General features: G+C 40.1%; 1 protein-coding gene across 3 annotated transcripts in view; it reads right to left on the bottom strand.

Annotated features, from left to right (window-relative positions):
- The window catches only part of CNTN5 (contactin 5), a 1,171,322-nt gene that overhangs the window by 295,452 nt on the left and 854,752 nt on the right, over positions 1–21,118 (bottom strand). For all 3 annotated transcript variants that reach the window (XM_090030265.1, XM_090030258.1, XM_090030254.1), the window contains one exon: positions 17,666–17,869. In XM_090030265.1, coding sequence (XP_089886391.1) covers positions 17,666–17,869 — 204 coding nt within the window. The remainder of the gene's footprint in view (positions 1–17,665; positions 17,870–21,118) is intronic.

Here is a 21,118-nt window from a genome sequence, read left to right on the forward strand (position 1 = left end):
GCTCCAACCAGGAGACTTGATAAAAAGCTGCTGAGCATAACTTTGCTGCTCAGTGGTTAGGAAACCAGCTTATAAATGTGAGATCCCAAAGTAAAATGTCTGGTTTGAAAAAAGCAAAATTTGGACCTTAAACTGGGTCTCTCCAGGGAACAGCAATGTCAGTGCCGTTTGAGGCATGCATCCTACATGACTGGCTATCCTGAGTCTGGGAGTGCATCCATCTCTACTACTTTTTATAAAAAAATCCTGAAAGGTTGTGGGTAGAAGAAGACATATTTGAATTCTCTAAAAGTCCTATGGACCAGTTGTCATTATAACCTGTTGTGTAAACATGTATTTAAAGATTTCAGAAAATAAGATTAAGACTAGTGGGGCATGGCAGCAACACTAGTGCATGATTTATTACACTGTGTCACATCAGTAACCCATGAAACAGGGCAGACTGGAACCACTACTGTCTTTTGTGATAAATGGCTATTTAGAGCCTTCTCAGTCACTCTGAATTTTTAAAAAGCCTTAAATGTTAATCTGCATGACCCCCCCCGCCCCAATAGAGAAGTCTATAATGGCAGTGGTGACCCAGTGTAAATTATATTGGTGCAAATATGTCATAAATACCCAGATCTGCTGTCCACACCCAAAGAATTTTCATTTTGCACTAGGAAGGAAATTTTCACTGCATTGAATGGGATTTATTGACTCAGCTACTATTAATTTTAATGTAAACAGCATAACCAACTTTCTCTGAAATATATTGAAAATTTACTGCAGGACTGTTGTTCTACAGTATTTTAAAAAAATATTCCTTCCATTTAGAAATACTCCCTACCCTTTTCCTTAGTAATATGTGTTCTTTGACAATCCAGAAAAAGAAGCATGTAAAGTCTGTTCTGCAGTGCACTGAACTGTTAAAACTACCATAAGTTGTTTAATAGAATACTTGGAGCAAATCCTAAAGCACATCCTCTGGCAGGAATGTGCTTTTTGAGCTAGCTTTATATCAATAGGATTTTAGTAATGCAATTTCCAGGAAGAAAGAATCTTGCTGAACACTACACAATACAGAAGCAGACTGCTCTTTAGCTCATAATATGATAATGTAATATTTATAAATACAGAAGGGTAGAAATATAAGTTGTTTAATCACTATGATCCTAGCATGAAATAACAGTCAGTTTTTTTTCAAAATGTATTGTACAAACACATCTCCAATGGATGAGGAGATAGTGTGCACAACTTTTATATTCATTCCTCTTTTAGTCAATCTTTGAAACCTTTTTAATACTTCAGTGGTCTTCTTTAAACTCCACGTAGATTGGCCAGGTTGCTCTGGTAACAGTTTCTGGAACTGAATACAGTTTTATTAGATTTGTTATTTCTTTAGAAAGTGCCCATAGATGCATGTGATAGCTTTCTCCCTCTCTCAGCCAATGCAGAAAATACAGCTGAAAACATTTTTCATGGCCTGGGTGCATTCCAGGCACGGATGAGAGAGAGGCGGAAAAAGTTTTATCCTGATAATACCAACAAGACAATGATGGGTTTGTTGAACAGTGAAAGTCCATACATGCACCATATGATTAGAGGTGAGAAGTTTCTAGAGGCTTTGAACTCTCAACCCTAATGAAGTCATGCCCTGCTTTTAAGGTTTGGGCATGTGCAGTGTATAATGGTAATGCAACTGTTTATCAATGTTAATATGTTAATTAATAAGGCAGTTATGATAATGTTGCTTGTACTGAGTTGAAATAGTTTGAATTAACTGGTCCTTTTAAGTATTGCCCAGGTTTGAATTTGATTGGGTATTGCAAAAAGGGTGATGATTGGACCATTGGGTGAGTAACAGGTGACATGATTAGAAGGCTATAAATCCTGTCCAGAGCAGCTAGCAGCAGCTTGGGCTCAGCCTCGCTCTCACTCTGGCTGCTGGTCCTTCAGGTTGTTCTAAGCAAGAAAAGCAAGTGGCTGAGGATCGCACCCATGTCCAGAATTTAAAGTTAGGTTACTAAGCAGTGGCAATTGCCAAATTTGCTCCCTTTCCACTATTTTATGTCATAGGATTAATGTTGCAGACCCCAGTCCAGCAAAATGTTAAAATATTTGTGAACTAAGCATGGGAGACCCTCCTCCTTTAAGCCAAAACATCTCCCAGCATTTTGGAATAGCCTTCATCCTATACACAATGCTCTGGATTCTCAAAGCCAAGTATCAGTCTACTTCCACAATATAAATAGCAGCTACAATCTGTGCATCCATGAGTATCAGTCTACTTCCACAACATAAATAGTAGCTACAATCTGTGCATCCATGAGTATCAGTCTACTTCCACAACATAAATAGTAGCTACAATCTGTGCATCCATGAGTTTGTGTGTTCAGAAGAACTCTAATCTCAACATCCAAACTGAGTATGTAAAAAAAAATATTGATTATTTTCAAAATAGCACCTACAGATTCTAAAAAACAACTTAGTATTGCACAAAAAAGGATACAAAATTTCTACTGTAGTAAGATATAATGTAAAATTGTGAAACATTCCTGTTTTGAAAAAACTAAATCTAAGTCACCAAGGAAGCAAAGGCAGTACTATTACCCTTGTTTATTATTTAACAGATGGAGAAATAATCTTAAGTGATGTGTTTAAAGCAATACAGAAAATATATGAAGAACTCAATCCAAATTGCATAGATTCTAGACTAGTATTTAGTGACAAGATTATTCTGTCATCCCACCACACATCCCACCCCACATTTCAGCCTCATAAATGTCATTCTTAGACTGGAAGTATATAATTTAATCTAGAAGAGAACATACTTTATGCAGCACTCTTAATACCTCAATGATAGAATATTTGATTGACTTTGAATAGATATACCTCCTGCAGCAAGTTTCAACTGAATCTTCTTACTTTCCCTGAAATCCCCACTTTCATAGAATTATAGAAAATTAGGGTTGGAAGGGACCTCAGGAAGTCATCTAGACCAACCCCCTGCTCAAAGCAGCACCATCCCCAATGAGATCATCCCACCCAAAGCTTTGTCTAGCCAGGTCTTGAATATCTCCAAGGATGGAAATTCCACAACCTCTCTAATAAAACCTGTTCCAGAGTTTTATTACTCTCCTAGTGAGAAAAGTCTTCCCAATATCTAATCTAAACTTCCCTTGCTGCAGCTTGAGACAGTTGCTCCTTGTGCTGTCATCTACCACCACTGAAAACAGCCTGTCTCCATACTCTTTTGAACCCCCCTTCAGGTAGTTGAATGCTGCTAATAAGTCCCCGCTCAGTCCTTAATTCTGCAGACTAAATGAATCCAGTTCCCTCAGCCCATCCTTGTAAGTCATGTGCCCCAACCCCCTCACCATTTTGGTGCCCTCTCTCCAATTTGTCCACATCCTTTCTGTAGTGGTGGGGCCCAAAACTGAATACAGTACTCCAGATGTGGCATCACCAGTGCCATTTAGAGGGGAATAATCACTTCCCTTGACTTACTGGCAACACACCTACCAGTACAGCCCAATATGCTGTTAGCCTTCTTGGCAACAAGGGCACACTGCAGGCTCATATTCAGCATACTGTCCACTGTAACTCCCAGGTCTTTTTCTGCAGAGCTACTGCCTAGCCAGTCAGTCCCCAGCTTGTGCCCCCATCAGTGCATGGGATTGTTCCGTCTTAAGTGCAAGGCTTTGCACTTGTCCTTGTTGAACCTCATGAGATTCCTTTTGGCCCAATCCTCCAATTTGTCTAGGTCATTCTGAACGCTAGCCCTACCTTCCTCCTTATCTACTGCTCCCCGCAGCTTGGTGTCATCTGCAAACTTGCTGAGGGTGCACTCTGTGCCATCTTCCAGGTTGTTGATTAAGACATTGAATAAAATCGGCCCCAGGACCTGCCCCTGGGGACATCCCACTTGATACCGCCTGCCAACTAGACATTACTACTCTCTGAGCCCACTGCTCCAGCCAGTTTTCTATCCACCTTACAATCCATTCAACTAGCACACACTTCCTTAGCTTGCCTGCGAGAATGTTGTGGGAGACCATGTCAAATGCCTTGCTAACATCAAGGTACACCACATCCACTGGTCTCCCCGCATCCACAGAGCCATTCACCTTGTCATAGAAAGCAATCAGATTGGTCAGGAATGACTTGCCCCTGGTGAATCCTAATCACCGTCTTTTCCTCCAAGTGCTTAGAAATGATTTTCTTGAGGATCTTCTCCATGATTTCTCCAGTGACTGAGGTAAGGCTGACTGCAGCAAGACCTGGATAGGTTACAGGGGTGGGCTAACAAAAACAGGATGCGTTTCAATACTGACAAGTGCAGGGTGCTGCACTTGGGCAGTAGTAACCAGCAGCACACTTATAAGATGGAAAACTCCCTTCTTGAGAGCACAGAGGCAGAAAGGGATCTGGAGTCATTATTGACTCCAAGATGAACATGGGCCAACAATGAGAGGTCACGGTTGGCAGGGCTAACCGGACCTTGTCGTGCATCCACAGGTGCATCTCAGGTAGGGCCAAGGAGGTGATCCTCCCCCTTTACACGACACTGGTCAGGCCACAGCTGGAGTACTACGTCCAGTTCTGTGTGCCCCACTTCAGGAGGACAACAGGGCAGACCCTACAATGAGAGACTGTGGGACCTGAACCTATTCAACCTTCACAAGAGAAGGCTGGGGGGGGGGGGGGACCTGGTGATTGTCTATAAACTCACTAGGGGGGACCAGAAGGGTTTGGGAGAGACCTTGTTTCCCATAGCCGCCTTGGCATAACAAGGAATAACGGCCACAAGTTGTTGGAGAGTAGGTTTAGATTAGACATCTGCAAGAACTACTTCACAGTCAGGGTGGCTAGGATCTGGAACCAACTTCCAAGGGATGTGGTGCTGGCTCCTACCCTGGGGGTCTTTAAGAAGAGGCTTGATGCCTACCTGGCTGGAGTCATCTGAGCCCAGTTTTTCTCCTGCTCAGGTGGGGGGTCAGACTTGAAGATCTACAAGGTCCCTCCCGACCCTACTTCTATGATTCTATGACCAGTCTGTAGTTCCCTGGATCCTCCTTTTTCCCTTTCTTAAATATGGGTAATAGATTTGCCCTTTTCTAGTCATTCATCCAGAACCTCTCCTGATTACCATGAGTTTTCAAAGATGATGGCCAATGCCTCTGCAATCACTGCAGTCCATTATCTGATGGCCACCTATAAGTTTATCAGGGGTGACCACCAGTACCTGGGGGAATGTTTGTTCACCAGAGCGCCCCAAGGGATGACGAGGTCAAATGCTCATAAACTCCTGCAAGACCGTTTCAGGCTGGACGTAAGGAAGAATTTCTTTACTATCCAAGCCCCCAGGGTCTGGAACAGCCTGCCATTGGAGCTTGTTCAAGCACCTACATTGAACACCTTCAAGAGCAAATTGGATGTTTATCTTGCTGGGATCCTATGACCCCAGCTGACTTCCTGCCCTTTGGGTGGGGGGCTAGACTTGATGATCTTCAGAGGTCCCTTCCAGCCCTAATGTCTATGAAATCTATGAAATTTCCTCAGCACTCTCAGGTGCATCCCATCCAACCCTATGGACTTGTACACGTCCAGCTTTTCTAAAGAACATAACCTGCTCTTTCACCACTGAGGGCTGGTCACCTTCTCCCCAAACTGCTGCCCAGTGCAGTAGTCTAGGAGCTGACCTTGCTTGTGAAAACTGAGGTGAAAAAGGCATTGAGCACTTCAGCCTTTTCTGCATCCTCTATCACAATGTTGCCTCCCCCATTCAGTAAGGGACCCACACTTTCCCTGATCCTCCTCTTGCTATCGACATACTTGTAGAAACTCTTCTTGTTACCTTTTACATTCCTTGCTAGCTGCAACTCCAATAGTGCTTTGGCCTTCCTGACTTCATCCCTGTATGCCAAACAATGCTCTTATATTTTTCCCTAGTTATTCATCTAAGTTTCCACTTCTTATAAGTGTCCTTTTTGTGATTTAGTTTACTGAACAGCTCTCTGCTAAGCCAAGCTGGTCTTCTGCCACACTTGTGAGTCTTCCTGTGCATCAGGATGGTTTGTTTCTGCACTCTCAGTAAGACTTCTTTAAAGTATAGCCAGCAGTCCTGGAGTCCTCTCAGTTTTTGAGTGAACTGACTTCCCAAGGGAACCTACCCATGAGCTCCCTGAGTGACCCGAGGAAGTCAAAGTCTGCTTTTCTAAAGTCCAGTGTGCTTACTCTGCTGCCTTCCATCCTTCTTTTCCTCAGGATCCCGAACTCACATCTCATGGTCACTATTGCCCAAGTTGCCATCTACTACTACATTTCCCACCAATTCATCTCTGTTTGTGAGCAGCAGGTCAAGAGGAACATGGCCTCTAGCCGGCTGCTCCAGCATTTGCACCAGGAAATTGTCCCCAACACTCCCCAAAAACTTCCTGGATCACCTACGCACTGCTGTACTGCCCTTCCAGCAGAGGTCAGGTTGACTGGAGTCTCCCATGTAACCTTTCCTTTTTGAATGAACACAAGACACATGTTCCTCTCCATCCAGGTACCAAAAATATAGATGTATTTACAGCCTGAAGACTGGAATTTTTCACTTTGTCCTAATTAATTAGAACAGAAACAATATTACTGTAGCATTCATTGTTATCCAATTAAATTGAATAGAGCTCTCTAGTATGGAAGCGCTCATCTCTTGGAACTTCTCATATAAATGCTCATTACTTTACAACAGGCATGCCAAACAGATAGCCCATGGGGGCATGGCAAGGGGGCATGGCCTGCCACAGGATTTGGGGCCCCCAAATATGGCTTTCATAGGCAAACTTTCAGGCTTCAAGTGCCCTTTTATGAAGACCTGATTAAGAACGCTTGAAGACCAAAAGCTTGTCTATAATCTCCCAACTACGTACCTTGGTTTAATAAAGATATCACCTCATGTCAAAAACAGTATGAAGTTAAGCATATGATTCAGAGAACTGCTGAAGAGAAGTAAGAGATACAGTCTGGCAGTATGAGAAAAAATGCCAGAAACAAAGGAGATACCCAAAATGGTCCATCACACTTTGTTCATGTTGTGATAATACTTCTTGACAAAGAGCCCATTATTCTTAGAAATGGGGCAGCATATATTGTGGTAGCCCTATTTTCCTCTAACTATGAAACAACAAAGCTTGTCAGAAGCATGGACAAACTGATAGCTTTTAGTGAGGCTGTTTCTATACCTTTCAATTTTGTTTCCTATTTTCTGTGGTAGATTAGTTATATTTCTATGTAGCCAAAATAAATGCTAGGATAATTCTCTTTACTTGCACCATGTTTGAAGGTTAAAAGGACTAACAGGTGTGTTGCTCAATAGAGAAGTCACCTATTACTGATGATCTCATTAGCTAAGATAATAGAAAACCACAATACCCTGAGGAAAAAAAAAAATCCTATGACTCATTAGAAGACAAAACTGGGAGGACTGAACCACCAGGACGAAGCCTCGAATGCTTAAAGTGTTATCCTTAATCATGTATAATACTGGGTCCCAAATAACATCCAAAATCCAAATATTCCTAAATTGTGGAATAACTCAGATGTAAAATACAATTTACAGACTGGATCTAATCATATTAATAAATCACAGAAGTCTTGGATGATTATGTCCTTATTCCTAGTATCTTGGTACTGTATACCCACTCCCTTGACACATGGAAATAATAAATGATCAAGTGCACAATAATAGATTCAACTTTGACAATATTTAGCAGTCTGAAGGATCTTCTGAATTTTTTCTGCATCATTACAAAATCCTAAATAAAGTATAAGTTTTGCTTTAGTTTTATAGCAAGGTGATGATGATGGATTTAAGGTAGAAATGTGTTCTTTTCTTTGTTAAGACCATTTAATTTTTTTTGTCAGTTATTCCATAATTTTTGAGTGAACCAATTATGTTGCCAAATTACCACAATCAGAAAATGTATAGCAGCAATATGAATTTCACTACTTTTTCCACATGAGTGCAGTGACCATGGAAATAAGGAAATAAGCCTGATATATAAAAGAAAGGTCTTACTTATATTTGGAAACCTGGTGGGCAAAAGATAGGAAAGCAGAGATTGCCATTGAAAATATTTCTCAACAATGATACTAAGCAGTAAGAGCCTTTTCATTTCAGAATACTTTAAAAATATTATTCCTCTCTTCATGACAGTAAGTATTTTTTCCATCTTACAGATCGAGGATACTTGAAAGGCTGAAGGAACACCAGTAACTAAAAATGAATCAACACGTTTATGTTTTAAAATATTTTTAGCATCTAATATTACATGCATCATAATTACTAACAGTGAACTAAAAGAAAAAAATACCCTCTTTCTAATTTGCTTGTTTCATGCTTTTGGCAGAGCTTTGTAGTTAATTTCATTATTTCCTCTGTCTAATAGATTAGTTAGTTTCACACAACAAAGTGGGGTAGAAAAGCTTTCTTAAAAGCAGTGATGAATTGGGTAGGCACGCTGTTAATTACGTAGAAGAGCAAGGGTAGGACTTCCCTTTCCTACCTAAAGGTAGTGTGTAGGAAAGGCCTCCTTTAAAACATTGGCCCATTCCAGCTTGTCAATTAGATTGTATTGATTAGGGGAAAAGGTTACCTGGACGTATCAGGAGATCAGCTAAATATAGAGAATATAAACAAACCAAAGCCTTGATGTTGTGTGGAAAACATATCCATGATGGGTTCTTTTTTTTCTGATTTAAAATGAATCTTAGGGGTTTGTTTGTTTTATTGTATTTGCCCCCCTTCACTTCCCCTGCTTTAAAATTAGCTCCTCTGCATTGGGCCCTGCTGTGTAGTGGTTTGTGTTTCAATTTTCTGTTGACCTTGTTCCCTCATCTAGCCTGAACCATAAGAAAATAGAAAAGACTAAAGGTAGCATGCTTTCAAGTTCTCATACTATTCTAACCTGTTCGCAAACCATTCTAAGAAGTCCTACTGATTTCTAGTCAATCTTGCAATGGGGTAAAGTTTTCATTAGTATAATGCATGATTGTTGTCTTAAAAATATAAGTTAATAATATTGTAATACAAGTATATAATGGATCCAACCTTATAAGGGTTCCTCCGCATTGTCAAATCTGAAGCAAACAAGTATCTTCAATTCCTAATACACCCCCTAGACACGTAATACTTTCTAGAATTTGGTTCCAAATAAACATGTATACTGAAAAGCAGAATAATGCAAGTAAACAAATCCTTAGTGGATTTGTTTTGGGGGAGGGGAAAAAGGAGGGAGAATTGTAGAAGATTTAGGTATTTTCTAGGCAAATCTTTTGACGGATAATTAGCAGGCCGATAAACAAACACCTCCATTCTCAATGGAGAGCGGTAGCCCGTGTTACTGAAATCAATAATTCACCTCCAATTCTGTTAATTTATGCAGCGTAATTCTCTATGCATTACTAGGCTCCTTGTGCTGTGTCTTTTCCCTAATGAGTTGGAAAATCAGTTTTGCTTGTTCCAAAAAAGTCCCTTAATTTTACCAAATGTTAATCACAGATATTCTGGAGACTTTCAAACCATAAACAGGAGCTATGTCTGTAAAACCAAACACATAAGCATGCATCCCATGTCCCAGAGATAGAACTCAATACTTTGAGAACTACTCATACTTGTGCAGGACAAAATCCTGTTTGTTTTAGTATTGCTGGAATCAATGTGATTAAAGGAGACTGAACGTGACTCATAGCATAGTGGTGGTGTGGGAAATTTATTTATGGGCAAATTACATTGTATTCAATTACCTCTGCATAAATTTGGACTCACTGTGCTGACTCCAGTGAGGTCAGCCTGGATTTAAAGTGGGAGAGGAAAATATAATATATTCTTGGCATCCAAAATTATATATATTTCCATTATTTTCTTGGATCTTCAATTGCAACAAGAAAACTAGGAAGCAGCTGTGTTAATATTGAGATGAAATAAGAAGCAACTTAAGTATCTACTGTACAGTAATCTTTTTAACATTAAAAACCTTTTCAAAAGTAATGAGGCAAAAAGGAGAAAGCCAAAGTGAAGACATGTGAGTTTGAAATAACTGCCTAATGCTATCAAACATCAAATGTTTTAATTTTCTAAATTTGACAAGGCTTTCCAATGTTTTTATCATGCAAGACTTTTGTCCTCCCACTCAGACCCTGAGCGTGCAAAAAAACATTTTAACAACCTCTTTTTACTATTTGTAAACACTTATTAAATAATTCTTCAAAGTTTCTTCTAGGCCTCACTGGAGCATTGATCAATATATATACTGCTCACACAAAGGCTTTTCTAAAGCACTGACATGAGTAAGCCTAATCAACAAACCTGAATGATATATGAACTCCTCACATAAACAAAACTTGGCACATGGGACAGTTGTGCATCTCCCCCAAGAGATGGGAGGGGTGATACAAGGTATAGGATAATCCAGTACCAGGATGATAAGGCAGGAATGGGAATTTCCAGGTCAGAATGTGAAACAAGTCCCTGATGCAGGACAGATAAGATATTCAAGGTACAGATGGAAAGCAATATGTGATTTTTTTTTTCAATCGTATAAAAGGAGAATTGGAAATTGGTGGAACTCTGTAGTGGCCTACAGGAGCCTGTGTGGTGTTGTGCTGACTACTTTATCACAGGTACAAATGCTTTATCTCCTGGTCTAAAGTGCTTGTTAGGCCAAAACATGTTAGGGCTGTGCTTATAGACAATAAACCTGGCCAAATCTTTGCCACCAAACTGAGCCTGTGGTTGTTCTTTAAGACAAGATTGGTGTTGGAATTTCCTGGCTGTGACTTTGTTGACACCGTAGTTCCTGAGACTTCAACACCAACAACACCTCAATAACACCCAACGAGGACAATAACAATGACGCTGATAACATCTGACAACATTTCTAAGTCATCATAAAGGCAGTTAATGAAACGATGCATGATTTTTTTTCCTTGATAAAACTTTTTATCACCTCAGATAGAATTTCAAAGTGTTTTTATAACCAGCTTGGAGTAAAATTGAATTGTATGAAATGACTGATTGTCAAGGACATCTGAACAAATGAGCTATTCATTTTATTCAGAATCTATTGAAGGGTTTCTTGATGTTTTTATTTAATTTACTTCGTATCAGGGAGCTAAGTTTCCCTTTGAGACACATTACTAAAGAAATAAAAGATTTATAAAAGCCAGGTAAGTTCCTACATTCTTGCAGAGTTTGACACAACCCCCTTAATATTATTCTGTTTCCTTCTCATGGATAAATATACAGTAGCAATGATAGGAGACATTTTGCTTGAAGTTGTCCAGTCCCCCTGGTACCACCTATACATTGAAAGTAATAAACAATAATTGGTATAGAAAGTAGGACACCTATACCAAAGACGAAAGTAGTAAACAATGATTGGTATAGAAAGTGGGACATTTATACCCAAATAATGGAAAGTATAAGAATAAAAATGTATATATTTAGAACAAGACACAAAACTTTTTTTCCTAAAATGTATTGGATAGGTCTGCTGACTAGGAAAGTGGGCTAACCCTACTTTATCACAGAACTATGTAATTGCTTGGTTTGTGAAGCATCAGAGCTCAGAAAATGGTGCGATTTTGGGGCCTGAGTAAACACTTGACAAGGTAGAAATGATCCATTTCCTTAGTGATACCCATAGGCGTGATAAATGTAATGCCAAATTCAGAGTCACAGAGCAGAAAATAGCCACATGAAGATAAGGAAATATTTAGTTACCCAGATATTCCTTTTATCACCATTTATAATTTCATATTTGGGTGTTATTCTTCGTCATCTTTCTCCACAGATTAGTTTAATTTTCTTTAACTCTGACAAGCACGGGTGGATCCAGAATTGTGGTAAAGGCAGTGTTGCCACAAGCCCTTTAGGGATGGGGTACATGAGCAGTGAAGAGAGCTCATTGTATCTCTTCACAATATACATGCTCTGGGGTGGGGGTGGAGGGGAGTAGCTCTGAGAGCTGCTTTAATTAAAGCACCCACAGCATCACATGTATTTGGTGTCCCAAGCTTCAAAATGGCAGTGGAAGTGCTTTAACTAAAGCTTGTTCAATGAGCTTTAGTTAAAGCGCCCCCAGTGCCATTCTGAATGTGAGGACTCTGAATACATGCGACTCCAGCAGACTCACAGCAGATACAATTAATCAAGTCTGCTCCAAAGCATGCTAATTGGCATGCGTTGGAGCAGACGTCCTTTATGTGTATAGGTGCTCTACAAGTCCTACACAAGTAGCCAGGAATTATTGGCAGCTTTTAGCCCATTTCATTATAGGAATAGATTTCTTCACAACATCTAAATGCATGTGTATAAAAATGTAATGGAAAACTTACTCAGGAATAGTTTATCTGTATTCAAATATTTCCATAATATTCCTACAGGATTCAGAAGATCAGATCAGGGTTCACTAATGTGGCATGAAATTTATCATGCCTTTGGGTAGCACTAAGGAAATGGATCATTTCTACCTGGTCAAGTGTTTACTCAGACTTCTAATGGAGCTTAGCACTGAAAGAAGGCTATTTCCAACCTGGATTGTTCTGCCTCTGCCAAAGCCAGAACTGGAGTTGGACCCAAAGCCACAGTCACCACTGCCCTCCATGATGTTGCCTCATCTGCTTTTCCTAGCCACTGCCTCTCCCTGTCACCTGGTCTCTGGCCACTGAAATGCTGCAGACATCCCTTGGATCTGTGAGCTGGCTAAAATGGCTCCATTGATCAGATCTAGTCCACAAGCCATAGGTTGCTCACCCCTGCATTAGATCATTATAGTTCTGTGACAGCCAGCTCTGGAACTCAAATTTGCTTGAGGTGGATTTATATAACACACTTGGCTTTTAGCAAAATTAGTGGATTTTTTTCTTTCAGGAATTTTGAATCATGGCTTGATGATGCTGACGAGCTTTATCCCTATAGACTATAGTATAAAACTGACTCTGAACAGCTGTTTAAGAAGTGACTGAAAGACTAGGTGTTGAATAAAGATAGAGCAATTCAATTTAATAGAGTTCATAGATTTCATTGACATTAGGGTTGGAAGGGACCTTGGAAGATCATGGACTCCAGCCCCCTGCCCCAAGGACAGGAAGTCAGCAGGGGTTATAGGATCCCAACAAGATAAACATCCAAATTTCTCTTGAAGGTGTTCAAAGTAGGTGCTTGAACCAGCTCCAGTGGCAGTCTATTCCAAACCTTGGGGGCTCAGACAGTAAAGAAGTTTTTCCTTATGTCCAGCCTGAAATGGTCATGAAGGAGTTTGTGACCATTTGACCTTGAAACCCCTTGGGGCGCTCTGGTGAACAGATGTTATCCCAGATCCTGGTGAACACCCTTTATAAACTTATAGGTGGCTGCCAGATCGCCCCTGAGCCTGTGCTTTTCCAAGCTGAAGAGTCCCATAGCTCTCAGCCTGTCATCATAAGGTCTATTTTCCTGACCTCTAATCATGTGTGTGGCTCTCCTCTGCACCCTCCCAAGCTTCTCCACATCCTTTTTGAATTGTGGGGCCCAAAACTGGATGCAGTACTCCACCTGTGGCCTCACAAAGGCTGAGTACAATAGAAGAGTGACATCCTGGGATTTGTTTGAGAAGCATCTATGGATGCAAGCCAGCATTTTGCTCACTTTACTAGCTGCAGCATCACATTGAAGACTTATGTTCATCTTGTGGTCAATCATGACCCCCAAGTCCTTTCATCCGTAGTGCTAGCCAGCGTAGCGCTGCCAAGCTTATAAGTATGCTGCAGGCGGGGGGGGGGGGGGGGTTCCCCCGAGGTGGAGAACCTTACATTTTTCGGTGTTAAACACCATCAGGTTCTTATCCACCCATTTCCTGAGCCTGTCAAAGTGAGCCTGGATCACCATCCTGTCCTCAGGTTTGCCCTAAAGTTTGGTGTCATTAGCGAACTTGGCCAGTCCGCTTCTGACACCAATTTCACATCATTAATGAAGATGTTGAATAGTGTTGGCCCAAGGATGGAGTCTTGAGGGACCCCACTGGTCACAGCGCACCACGACAATGGACTTCCATCAACCACCACCCTCTGGGTCTGACCACAGAGCCAATTCCTCAGCCAGCAGATCATGGTGAAGCCAAGGCCACAGTTGGCCAGTTTTGCTAAGAGGTGATCATGGGATACCAGATCAAAGGCTTTTTTTGAAGTCAAGATATACGACATCAATCTCTTTTCCCTTGTCCAGGTGGTAGATCACCTGGTCATAGAAGGAAATGAGATTGGTCAAGCAAGACCTACCTGCAACAAACCTGTGCTGGCTATCCCCCAGGATGTTGCCATTGGCCAGTCTGTTAAGAATGGCCTCTTTCATAATTTTTTCTAAATTCTGTGTCTTTATACTAAAAAATAACTTTTTAGAAACAGAATATTTTTTTTAATTTTCAAAAGTTGATATGACAAAAGATCAGCTCTCCCCTAGGTTAACTGTTCAAAACTTGCTACATTAGTGTCAATACCACATAAAAAGCAAATAGAAGGTTACACAGTAGCCTGTAAATATTTTTTTTTTGGTGCAGGATGCATGTTGTACACACCTCAACAGTTTCAACAGTTTCATGTAATCATGAACAAAGATTAACTTACATGCCATAAGGTACAAACATATTTTTTTACCTACTGTAATAAATCAAAGTATTTTTCTTAAACCCACCCATCTGTAATGATGTTACAGTAAAAGGAAATTCTTATTGTAAGACAAAAAGGAAGAGATGGATGAGGCCTTCTTTAAACAACTGATGATAGCTTCCAAACTACAGGACTTGGTTCTAACGGGGGACTTCAATTATAGGAAAACACAATAGTGCACAACCAGTCCAGGCAATCCTTGGAGTAAGTCAGGGATAAATTTTTGGTACAGATGGTAGACACACCAACTAGGGGAGGAAGCTCTTCTTGACTTGGTGCTGACAAGCAGGGAAGAATTGATTGATAATATAAAGGTGGAAGGTAACTTGAGTGACAATGCCTGCAAAATTGTAAAGATCCCGAGAGGAGGAAGGAAGGGAAGCAGCAGAAGAAAAACACTGGACTTCAGAAAAGCAGACTTCAGCAAACTCAGAGAACTGGTGGCCAGGATCCCCTGGGAGACAAATCTGAGAGGATTTGAGAAGAGCTGGCTGTACTTTAAGGAGGTCCTTTTAATGGAGCAAGAGCATACTACCCTTATGTGACAAAAGAATAGAAAGTGAAACAGGAGACCAGCCGCCTATACAAAGATCTCTGTAATGAGTTGAAACTCAAAAAGGAATACTACATAACATGGACATTTGGACATATTATTAGGGATGAGTATAAATGTCACACAGGCATGCTGGGTGAAAATTAGGAAGGGCAAGGCATGATCTGAGATGCACCTGACAAGGGCCAAAAAAGACAAAAAAAGGGATTCTACAGGTGTGTCAAAAGTAAGAGGAAGACCACAGAAATATAGGTCTCCTATGGAACACAGAAGGCAATCCAGAGAAGAGAAGGCTGAAATGTTTACTGCCTTCTTTACGTTAGTTTTCTCAAATGACGAGTGCAGTTGGCAGCAGAGATAGGGAAGGAGTCAAACAGCCTAGTGTAATAGAAGGGCAATTTAAGGATTACTTAGAGAAGTTAGTTGTTTTCAAGTTATCAGGGTGAAATGGGATGCACCTGAGGGTACCAAAATAATTGGCTGAGGTAATTTGTGAGCTATTGCCTATCTTCTTTGAGAACTTCTGGAGGTTGGGTGACATCCTGGATGACTGGAAAAGAATAAGAAGGCAGATCTGGGGAGCTACAGACCAGTCAGCCTGATATCTATCCCTAGAAAGATCATGGATCAGATCCTCAAAGAATCCACTGAAAAGCACCTAGAAGAGAACAAGGTGATGAGGAACAGCCAGAATAGAGTCACCAAGAACAAGTCATTGCCTGAGCAACCTTATTTTGTTCTTGGATAGAGTGACAGGATTTGTGGATTTGGGGGAGGAGGGGGGGAGGGTTGGGAAGAGCAGTGACATGGTATACCTTGACTTTAGCAAGGCTTTTGACACCGTCTCCCACAACATTCTTATTAGCAAGCTAAGAAAACACAGACAAGATGAAAGTACTGTAAGGTGGGTACATTGGATGTTTATATGCAGCAAGTATTTCTCAATGTCTGAGTGTCTAGTTGGGAGAAGGTATCAAGTAGGGTTCTCTGGGGGTCTTCCCTGGGTCCAGGACAAGGATCCAAAATGATTTGGATAGACTGGAGAAATGGACTGAAGTCTATCAGATGAGATTCAACAAGGATAAATCCTGCATTTGGAACATAATAACAGCATGCATAAATAAAGAGTGGGGAACGACCAGGTAGGCTGCAGTACTGCATAGAAGGACTTGGGTGTTATGGAGAAACAAAAGCTGAATAGAAGCCAACTGTTTGCTCTTGCTACAAAAAAGCCAACCGCATGCTGGGTTGTATTAACAGGAGTGTCACTTGCAAATCAAGAGAAGGATTATTCCACTCTATGCAACACAGGGCTCACCTGGAATACTGTGTCTAGTTTTGGGTCCCACACTTCAAGAATTATGTGGACTGTTTGGAAAGAGCCTGGCAGACAGCAACAAAAATGACTGGAGGGCTGGGAAGAAAGACTTGTGGAGAAAGGCTAAAAGAACTGGGGCTATTTAATCTGGAGAAGAGAAGACTGAGGAGGGATTTGATTTCACGCTTTAAATATCTGAATAGAGATTATAGAGAGAATGAAGATGGACTTTTCTGTATGGCCATCAGAGACAGGACTAAGAGCCGTGGCCTCAGGCTGCATCAGAGAACATTTAGTTTGGAGATTAGGAGAAACTTTTTTATTTGAAGGGTACCCATGCAATAGAACAGGTTTGCTAGAAAAGTTGTGGATTCTTCATCTATCCATGGACATTTTCAAGAACAAGTTGTACGGACACTTGGCTGGGATGGTTTTTAGTCAGGGATGATCCTGCTTTGAGTAGGGGCCCAACTAGATGACCTTGTGAGGTCCCTTTCAGTCCTATTCTTTTGTAACTATGAGCCAAAAAAATTTCTATGTATTCTCTTCTTTGTGGTTTTGTTTATGACTTATTCATACATGTGTGTACATATGGGCATTAGTACAGGTATGTTTAGCATTTCTGAAGACATAAGAAGCAGCCTGAAATGGAGGATACTTCAGAATAAAGACAATAGATATAATTACATATACTTCTTCCTGATTTGCAATAAAATGCTCAAATAAATAGCTTCAACATGAGCTGGTGGCACCCGCATATATTTATTTGTCTGAATATGGAAAACAGTGCCTGAAGTTATGTACCCAGGAATAAATTTGTGACAGAAAGCAGGTAGATTTGCATCTTACCAGCTAACCAAATCAGAGGTGCACAGAAAAAGCTTTTGTAAGCACTGGGCTTACTTCATCAGGTACTGTGAAGGGACTGTAGAGCTCCTAAACAGAACTATACAGGTCACTGTCTGATGTTTACTGAAGTAAATGTTTTCATACTTTTTAGAAACAATAAATAATTATTCTCAAATCAACTGTTCTAATTCTGTGTTTCATAAAGTGCTGTCCAATGCATTTGAACTTCAACATTTTTGCTCTCATTCATTAGGAAGTCAGTCCTTGCTTACCATCATTTCGTAGTGTAAGTGGTGTAGGAGGACTCAGAACTCTGGCATTTGTCACTGTGTTTTTTACCAGACAGATATAGCTGCCAACATCAGATGTTTGCACCTTGGAGATGTACAGATTGCCTGTCTCCTGAGAGATGAAACGTCTGCTATCTTCTGCCACGAAAGATGGGAATTCATTAAATACCCAACTATAGATGATCTCTGAAAAAGACCCACACAAATAAGACACCAGTTAATTCAAGTGTTATTAATGGAAAAAAACTTTAAATATATTCTGAGTTTTGTAGTTTAAATAAGCCCATAAAATCTGGAGCTGAAGCTTTTTTCATGTAGTTTTGTTGTAGAAATGGAACTCTTAATATCTCTTCCTCTTGGATTTAAGGAAAATGACAGAATATTGGCCAATATTTTGCTTATGACATCTTAGACAAAGAAATTTCATGAAACTCCTCAAGACAGTTCAAAACATCCACGGATATGGCATAATTTTCATTCTATATCCTAAAAGTAAAGCCAATAACATTGTAAAAATATTCCTTCATTCATTTTTTCATGAAAATGTTCAGTAACTTATACTGAAAGAGTTCCCAGTCAATAAAGGCTTGTTCATTTGTTTTAGACAGTGTGCTTTACGTGTAAAATGATTTTTTTTTCAAAGCACCTTTTCCCCCCAAAAAAGTTTAATTTTTTTTTTTTACCTGAAAAATGCACAACCAAATCACAAAATATTTTGGACAAAATCCAAATATTTCAATTTGGATATGCTTACTGAAAATTTTAATTAAAAGATTTAAATGCCACACCTCCCCAGAATGTCATGGTAGTTTACAATGAGAAAAAAATACTTATACGATCAGAATAAAATATTAAAATGATAGTATAGCAAAACAAACTCCCCCACAAAACCCCCAAATTTAAAGCAATCCTCAGCATCCCACACACTTCCACTGCCTCTCACCTAGGAGACATCTCTCCCTACCTAACACAACTTCACTTCCCAAGCACTATTCATTACTTCCATAAAAGAAAAAAAATCGTATATTTCCACTCATTCCCACCCACTCCCCTGCCTCATGCCCATGGGAATTCCCTTCCCATCTTGTAATAGTCCTCAATGATAAGTTGATGTTTCATTTATTCATTCTCTTTGATGAACTGGACTCTACCTAACCTACATCTTTCATGATGCACCTGGGCCACAGACTCCACAGGGTGCACCACCTCTTTTCTCCAGGAGGAACTGCCCTAGCATGTCATAGGAGCTGAAGTCTGACTAAACACACTAGCCTACGTAAAATGGGTGCAGAGAGGCACCCAAAACCACAACTTTCATGGGACAATGAAGCAGCAAATCTAAATATCTCCCCCGCATCCCCCACCACAAATTTTCAGAAAAACTGCTGAAATTTCTAGAGAGTAAAAAAACCTCACTTCTCATGCAGTTTTCTGTTGACTGCTTTGTGCACCCATTTATCTTAAAAATAAATTAGGAGATAACCAAAGGTAAGAGCTTTTGTGCAACAGCAGTTAATATGCTACATAGAGTGAAATGAAAACCAGATTTTCAAATTGTCAGGCCATCTCTGGACAGATTTCCCCTTCCCTAGAAACATTTCTTTCAGACCCCTGGAAATGACATTTTTATTCCTCTTACATCAGAGCTGATCTCCTCAAGTGTTCCCTTGAATTAAGCTCCAGGGACTTCTCCAATTGAACGAAGCAGCTAATAGCTGTGCCCTGTATTTCCACTCATCTCCCTACCTGTTTTATTGGTAAAACCTTCCTAGTCAATCCACTCAACTGCTAAGGGTTAAAGACTCCTTTATTAGTCAAGTCTTATGTATTGCTATTTCCCACAAGCCTGGTGCCTCAAAGATCCATGAAAATGATAAGAAAATATATACTAAGTTAGTTTGATTTTCCAAGCTAATTTGTAATTTTTTATTCTCAGCCTGAAATATTTTGTTCCTCCTTAGAAAATACAAACTTTTCCTTTTAAATACATTATCATCTGTTGTAGAAAAAAGGTATCAAGTGTGTAGGGAGAAATGTTAATTGTATTGTATCTTATCAAACAGACTCAGCTTCACTAACAACTTTCCATATGTACCAATCTCACTAAAGTCAATGAGATTTTCTTTCACTTAGCCCCTGCAGCATTTAATCTTGAATTCTGCCAATTTAGATTTATAGGGCATAACTCTGTTTTTCCCTTGTATTTTTACTACTGTCTTTTTTCCCCTTTCCTCTCTTCCCTTATCTCATCTCCTTCTATTTTTTCAGTTTTTCACTACTGAACGTGACACACCAACATTAGCTATGAGGCAACTTTCTCCTGCAGTCTTCTCTATGACAAACTTGTCAGGATTGAAGCTAAAAATGGAAACATCAAGCAAGGCTAGTTCAGTAATATATAGTTACTGTTACTGCTCCAAGATACAAACTGATTCACTGGTATAGCAAGTTCCAGGCTTTCAGCCACTAATTGCTTGAGCAACTATTTTAGCCTCAGCAGCAGCATGAAGACAGCAACTACACTTGCATCAATCTAGTCCTATCATACATTTACTTCCACTGTCCCAAAAATGTCTCATTACCTGCGGTAATGAAGGGGGGGTATGGGAAGGTGAAAGAGATTAAAAGAATCCCCCAACACCTCCCAGAAGGTCTAGATCTTGAGTGAGGCTGTTCTCTGTCTTTCCTTCTAATGACGAGGAGGAAAGTAGTGTAGCCAGATGCTGTGCCAGAAGTGTGAAGTCTATTGCTATATTAACTAAATTCATACCAGTCCCAGATATACACTGATGAATGTAGTCATGTGGAGTTCATTAGAAAGTCCAACTGAACACTCTAATCTGCTGTTAGGTAGGACTGCTCCCTGACAAGGAAGTCAGCTTTTCCTTATGAATCAAAAAGTAGAATGGCTAGTTACTCAAGCAAAGCGAAGCAACCTACCAAACAGGAAGTTTAGGAATATATCATGAAAAATGGCAACCCAGGCCTACAGCCAGATGAAAGCAAGGCTCTGAAAATAGACAAAATGTGACTTTCTGGGGCTGGGTAGATGGAGGGAAGAATGTCGGTAGTATTCTTTGCTAAACTAGAGCTGGAGATAAAGGAGATTGTAGATTTTGATAAAACTCAATTTGACCCATGACAGGCTCTACCTATAAATGTAAAGAACTGGAGAATGTATATGACATATAATGTAAATGAAGTATGGCAAAAGTGGCTTATCTAATATATGTATATATATGTATCAGAAAACTACAAATCAAGGACTGGGCTACATTTGTAGGAGTGTTACTAGCAGATCGAGGGAAGTAATTCTTCCCCTGTATTCAGCACTGGTGAAGCCACATCTGGAGTACTGTGTCCAGTTTTGGCCCCCTACTACAAAAAGGATATGGACAAATTGGAGAGAGTCCAATGGAGGGCAACAAAAATGGT

This window comes from Crocodylus siamensis, chromosome 1, assembly GCF_052110815.1.
Source record: "Crocodylus siamensis isolate JL-2025a chromosome 1, ASM5211081v1, whole genome shotgun sequence".
Taxonomy (NCBI): Eukaryota; Metazoa; Chordata; order Crocodylia; family Crocodylidae; genus Crocodylus; species Crocodylus siamensis.